We start from the raw sequence: 7,089 nt of genomic DNA on the forward strand, positions 1-7,089 counted from the left end.
GTACCCATACCTGATAGAGGAAATTTTAAATGCCTTTCTTGAGGTTATTAAATCTCAAACACTAAATATTTATAAACTAAAAATTAAGGAAATTAAATGGTATGTTCACTTCAGATACTCAAAATTAATTCTACTTTGATTTTGGTGGTCTCTTGAAGTAACTTTAGTAATCTAATTCCTTGTATCTCCAAAAATGACAGAACATAAGATTTATCATTATCAAAATCATCCCATCATCACTACTCTTCAGGGCAAGAATGTAATTATCTTCAATTGATAAAATTCTTAAAGAACATTTCACAAAACAATCTAGAAAGGCTCATAGGGGATAAAAGTTATTACAGCTATAAACTGACAGCAGAAATAGACCTGACTTCTAGTGAAGTATGCATCCACCACTCATCAAAAAGCTCACAGTAAATCCAAATGAAAATTTAAACCAGGTGGGTTATCTTAGCTTGGTTGTTACACTGTGCCATCTTTGATACAAAGTGATGCTTTTGAATTAGGTCATGTAGTAACCTGCGTGATGATGGATTTGCACTCCTTTGTCCATGTTCAGCTGACCTTCCTAATCCAGAGCAAATCTGAAAGGCCAGCAAGAACCTTAGAAAAGCTGTTAACTGGCTTAGGGACATGCTGGCAGCAACTATCTCCATTCCAATGGGCAAAATCCACCACAAACTACTAAACTCAGCTCTGAATCCCAAGTAGGCACTTAAAAAAAGAAAAACAAAAACTTGCAGGGGGTAGGTCTCTTCATTTATTCCAACTCAGCACCAAAAACAAAATTCAACTGAATCCATCATGTTCAAAAAGTGTAAATAACTTTCCAGATAAGTAATGTCATCTATTTGGTACTATTTCTTAGTCAGGCACATGTCTATTTCTGGACAGATCAAACATAATGGAGTATTCAGAAATGAGTATTTTCCAACAATCACTTTAAATCACTATAAAGAGAAAAATGACAGACAAGAAAGACACATCCTAATTCTTAACAATCCTTTTCTTAGAAATTAGCCAAATAAGAGTTTGCTGTTGTTCAGAGAAACTTAAAGAAGTTATTTTAGGGTGTTAACTGAAAAAAAAAAATTAATTTGGGCCTGAGCAATTACAATGCATTTCTACCAGTTTGAAGTGGTGGTTTGCATTAAATGACTAAGGAATTTGAGGTCGGATTGTACAGAATACATAAAATTTACATCAGTGTTAAGCTCATAAAACAGGAAGTAGCCTTAAGGCAGAATTTCAAATATCCAAAGGAATCCGATAGTTCAACTGGTCCTGCCTTCAAATGGAATTTTTTTTTTTGCAAGATGGATCGTTTTCATTTTCTTAAAAAAGCGGGAAAAAAAAAAAGAAAGAAGTACAAGATACAATATCTATCTGCATTATTGGCAGACTATCCCCAGATGTCTAAGGAGACAGCTACCCAGGAAAATAAATATACCATACTATCAGGAAAACCTTACATTCATATTGCTATTGTATTCTTTATACTATTATTGAGGGAGTATGGTAGCCGAGAGAGAACTGGGCCTTTAGCAATCCATCATCAAACCATCTCTTTAGGAGAAAACATCTAGAAGAGGCAATGGAGGCAGGGGACAAACCAAACAAAAGGAAAAGACGGCAAAGCATCTGACAGGCATTGAGAAAATAAACTCATTCCCATTCTATGAATGCGCAACAAGTAGGAGGAGAGGACGGTTAAAAGGGACGGATGTGCTTCTTCTGTGTGGGAGGGGAAGGTTAAAAAAAAAAAAAAAACAACACTAATTTCTTAATTTTCTCCACAAATTTAAGTTAATTAAACTGCAAAAATTACAAAATAGTGAACGTCCAATGACTTGTCACAAAACCTTTCACCTAGCTTTGGCAGCCAAAGACTGACCAGCAGTGTTTGAAGGCTAAATAGGAAATACAACTGCGAGTGGCTTCCACCCTCCCCCACTTTGCCTTGCGCTTTTCCGATTCCAACCCGGAGAGCTCATCAACCCAAAAGGGAGCTGGAAGAGCATCTATATTCCCAACCCTGCCTTCTTTTTTATATCCTTTTTAATTCTGTAGTTGACTGAAACTCTCGTTTCCCCCCTACTTTTATTTGCCCTGTGTGCTCATTATCTACTTGACTGGCTTCACGAACCAAAGTCCTGGGTTTTCAATTTCCTGGTCTTTCCTTCCACATTAGAGACAACCCACTTCACCGACCTAGGCTGCCTTAAGGTTAGAGCGCTGGATGCTGCCGCAGGCTGCAACGCCTTCAAAACTTATCTATCCAGCCAGCGAAAACTCCCTTTCCCGACACCCTTCTACACCACATCCCGGTTTAAAAAAAAAAAAAAAAAAAAAGCCGGGAAAGAAAGTATCAACACGGAGACGCAAAACCGCAAGCCGGCCGGCCCTCAGCAGACCAAGAAAACCCGGGATTCTGGAAAAGAAAAGCAGGCAGGCTGTGCGCGCTCGCGTCCGAGGGCGAGCTCACGCCTCCCCAAGCCACGGGTCTAAGGGGCAGGAAGACCCGGCCGGCAGCTAGAGAGAGAGCAAGCCAAGGAGGCTGGAAGGCTGCCGCCAGGGCAAGGGGTCGTGGGGGCCGGGACGCGGCCGCTCCTGCCCGGCGCTCCCGTCTCCCCTCCAGGGCCTGGTCCGGCCGCCGCGATCTCCCCGGGGCTGACACGGCCTCTCGTCCCTCCCGCGTCCCCAGCCCCTCACACCCTTCCGGGATCCTCGGCCGCCGCCTGGGACTCACCGTCAGGCCGGTGCCCAGCACGATCACGTCGTACTCCTCATTCATGGCGGGGGAAGGGAAAGGATGGAAGACGCGAAAAAGGAGAAAGCGCAGGGATTCTAGAGAGAGGGGGGCTCTCTACCAACACGAAGGAGGCGGAGGACGCGTTCCAACCGATTTCAGGGCCCGAGAGAAAAAGGAAGACAGGAGCAGAGGCAAAATGGAGCTGAAGAGGAGGCGAACCCAGCCGCCACCTCAGACGGGAAGAGAAGAGCGAGGAAGGGAGGGGAAGGAAGGGGAGGCGGGGGGAGAGGCGGGGCGGGCGACCGCGGCCCTTCGCTGTCTGGGGCGGTACCTAGCGGGGGCCCGTTGTGCTCGCTCATTGGCTACGTTTCCATCACTCGCCCAACCTACTTCCTCTTCCACCTCGCGCGAGAAAAGGGTGGGGCGTAAACGTCTCGAATTCCGCTTCCTGGCCCAAGCCATTCCACCGTGGTTGGGGAGCTGAGGCGCCCTAACTTCGCGTCGGCTAGGTGCTGGGTGGGCTGCGGGGCTGGTTGAAGGTGGAGAGCGGCCCTCAGTGCTTGTGGGAACGCACTCGCGTCCCAGCTCCCTGACCCCACTGCGCCCTTGGACTTTGAACCTGTGCTCTCTGTGTGGTGTTGGCGGCGGCCACATGGGGCAGGCGGGAGCCTGGGGGCCCAGCTGCGAGTGTCTGCGAACTTGCGGGTGCAGGGAAAGCGGGCTGGGTCACGGCCCCTCAGCCTCGGCTCTCCTTCCTCGCGGATTTGCAGCCTCTTTCCTTCGTGCGCGGCCTGGGATTGCTGACTGGGGAGTTACGTAACGTGGCCTAACACCCGCTACGGCCTGCTGGCGGGATGGGCAGGGGACACTTCAGCGCTGCCGCTGCGCGTGTGCTCCCGGCATCCAGGCAGCTCCACAGCTGATGTCATGTTTTGTTGTTTGTAACTTAGTTTTACTTTTCTTTACATCCTGCCTCCCTTTTCTGAAAAATAAAGGGAAAAGGAGCCAACGTATTTTGAGAAGTTCGGACATTATGAGTGTTTTATCATGTTTCCCCCACCCTATGTCATTCTTGAGTGGTGCCGTTGTACATACCCCGTGTGCGACCTTAGGAAATTTGGGGTTGAAAAAGCAGCCTCTTTTTAAAAAGAGGCCCTTAGCACAAAAAGGGGAAAGTCAGATTTGAAAGCACATCTGCATCCACTGAGAGCTATAACTTAAACCAGATGTGAAAATAGTAGCTGACCAGGGTATGAAAGGATCTGGGCCTCATTTCCCCTCGCACTCCCCCACCCCATTCAGTTTTTGGATTCTCGTTGGAATTTCCAGCTTTGGGCTTGGAGACAGGTGCAAACAGAGACTTCTGTTCTCTTAACCTTGCAAAGAGAGACCTCCAAGACAAGTGATTTTCCTAAAAGTATTGATAATTGTAAACTTGAGCTTTCAGCCTGTGGTGAGTGCATACTAAACAAACAATAAAGATTTGGTATTTCCTTCAAGATTTATGGAAATATAGCTGGAAAAGAACTATTCATCAAAGCAAGTCTTGGTAGAACTTCCCTCATGTTTCCTTAATCTTTCAGATTAAGGAAAGAAGGTAACAGTTTTTTACATCGTTTTTTCACTCCATAAAGACAGTTTAAGCGAGTGTGTTATATTAGACAATGGACCTTTTTTAGGGGGAGGGGAAGAGGGAGAAAGTCCTTAAATTTAAATACAGGCTTAACTGAATTTGTAAACATTAGTGAACAAATGCATTTTTAGAAGGATACAAACTCGGGTGCAAAGATAACTAAAATATCGCTGTTGATGCAGTTGACTTTCTGTTGGCTAAACAGATGATGCCTTAAGAAGGTCCTGCTGTTTGTTGTTTTATGTCTTCAAGTAATTGGGAGTCATGTTACTTATATTTTTGAACCAAGATGAAATACCAACCCATTTTTTTTAAACTTGCAAAAATAATAAAGAGCCTTTTTCATATATAACCATCAGCCTCAGGATGTTGAAGAGGCTTTTAAGCATATCAGCTGAATTCTTTGACCAGGTTTTAAGTGAAGGATAGTTCATCAATATTTAGATGGAGTTATTGAAAGATTAAGGCCTTGCTTTGGGGGATCTGAATTTAAGGCTAATAACGCTTCTCAGTCCAGTCATTACTTGTTGGCAATACCAGGTCCTTTGGCCCTGCAGGACAGAAAAAAAAAAAAAAAACAAAAAAAAAAAGCTGGACTGATAATTAACAGATCGAGTTTTTCCAAATTCTTAGGTCTTTCACATCCATCTATTCCAGTTGCCAAGGAACTTGGCAGAAAACAAGTCAGCAAATACTCTTTATGATGAAGTGGCTTGAAAGCCACTGATTGGTTCAGTGCAATGAAGGCCACAGATGGCAGTTCCTGCTAGAGTGAAACCTTAGGTTTGGGGGAAGTAAGTTGGTTGAAAATATGTCAGATCTCTACACAAAGCAGGAGTCCAGTGGGGGTCTAATTTATGCATGGATAGTTGGAAATAATTGTCTGCTGATCTGTTTCTACTAAGCCTCCATCAGCACTTCACAAAGGAAGAGACTGAGTCTAAGGAAAGACAATATTAGAGTGAGCCTTAGTTCAAGGCTACCTTTCTCCTAGACCACTGCAGCAGTTTCTCCTGTCCTCTTCTTACTCTTCTCTCTGTTCTGTCTATTGTTTTCTTTTAAAATGTGAATCCGGTCATGTTCATGCTTCTACATATCTTTTACATTTAGAATAAAGTGCCAATTCTTTAATAATGGTCAACAATATATATCTGGCCTCTATATATCTCTTCAACTTTATCTTTAGAGATATACTCTTTGCTCACTACACCCCAAACCTACTAGTCTTTCAGTTCCTAGAATTGGCCAAGCTTTTAACCACCCAAGGGACTTTTCACTCTTATGGATCCCATAGCTGCTAACCCCTACTTCCCCTCCTGCAGCTTTCACAGAGCTCTTTCCACTTCCTCAGGTTGCAGCTTAAAACTCTTTCTGGACTGCCTTATCTAAAGTAGACCCTCAACCATTATTCTCTACCTGCACTCTACTTATTTATCATTGCTCTTACCAAATTGGTAACTCCAGGTGGGCAGGGATGTTATCTCTCTTGTCCACAAGAATATCCCAGAGTCCTGCTGAGTACCTGATAGGTGATAAGTTTTTGGTAAAGGAATGAGAGACCTGGAAGTTGATCCCTAGAACTCCTTAGGACTAAATGTGAAAACGTGATGGAAAAGGTGTCATTTCCTGTTGATACTTTTGAGAAGCACAGCTTTTCTTCTAGGACAAGATTCTGTTTTCATTTGCTAAAGCTGCCAAAATGCAATATGCCAGAAATGGGTTCCCTTTTACAACGGGGGTTTATTAACTTATTATTTACAGTTCTTAGGCCATGAAAATGTCCAACTCAGGGCATCAACTGAGGCTCTGAAGACAGGCTGCCGGCCTCTGGGACACCTCTGTCACATGGGAAGGCAAATGGCTGGCATCTGCTGGTCCTTCTCTCCCAGGTTTCATTGCTTCCAGCTTCTGGCTTCAGTGGCTTCCTCTCAGCTTCTCTGGGGCTTTTTCTGTGAACTTCTCTTAATTTCATCTCTAGCTTCTCTGTGCATTTTATCCTCTTATAAAGGACTCCAGTAATAGGATTAAGACCCACCTTGAATGAGGTGAGTCACATCTCAATTGAAATAACCTAATCAAAAGGTCCTACCTACAATACGTCTACACAGACAGGAATGAACTAAAAGAACGTGATACTTTTCTGGGGTATAGACAGCCTCCAAACTACCACAAATGCTAAAATTAATATTTTAAAGGGTCTTAGAGGTAGGGTTCTATAAAATATAAATTTATTTAAAACCCAGGTAGCTAATGTTGAAGAGAGAACATAATAGGATATCTAGAAAACCACATTTAACAAAATATATTTCCAAAAAGTCTTTCCTAGTTTATTGTAGATCATATACCCACACCCATACCCCCATAAACTATTATCTTCTCTGTCTCCCTTTCAGCAGGGACTGACTCTACCCTCCACCCAAACCAGGATTCTGGATATCATCCTTGATTCTGTGCCTTCCTCTCCTTCCACATCTATTCTTGTTTTCTATTGCTATGTGGGAATTGCTTGGGGTCGATTATGCAGTTGTAGTCAGTGGCTAGGAGGAGTCATTGAAGGCTCAACTGTGGTAACCATCCAAAATGGCCCACTCGCATGACCGTCAGTTGATGCTAGCTGTCAGCCAGAGTGGCTGTGTCTGTGTGGCTACTCCATTTGGCTTGTACTTCTCAAAGTATGATGGCTGGATTCTAAGAGCGAATG

The 7,089-nt window shown here is 43.9% G+C and overlaps 1 protein-coding gene across 1 annotated transcript in view; it reads right to left on the minus strand.

Annotated features, from left to right (window-relative positions):
* The window catches only part of GDI2 (GDP dissociation inhibitor 2), a 48,191-nt gene extending 45,177 nt beyond the window's left edge, over window positions 1-3,014 (minus strand). Inside the window, exon 1 of the mRNA XM_037847910.1 lies at window positions 2,753-3,014. Within this exon, the coding sequence (XP_037703838.1) occupies window positions 2,753-2,797 (45 nt within the window). The 5' untranslated portion in view covers window positions 2,798-3,014. The remainder of the gene's footprint in view (window positions 1-2,752) is intronic.
* Window positions 3,015-7,089: the final 4,075 nt, after the last annotated feature.

Source organism: Choloepus didactylus, chromosome 8 (genome assembly GCF_015220235.1).
Source record: "Choloepus didactylus isolate mChoDid1 chromosome 8, mChoDid1.pri, whole genome shotgun sequence".
Classification (NCBI taxonomy): Eukaryota; Metazoa; Chordata; class Mammalia; order Pilosa; family Megalonychidae; genus Choloepus; species Choloepus didactylus.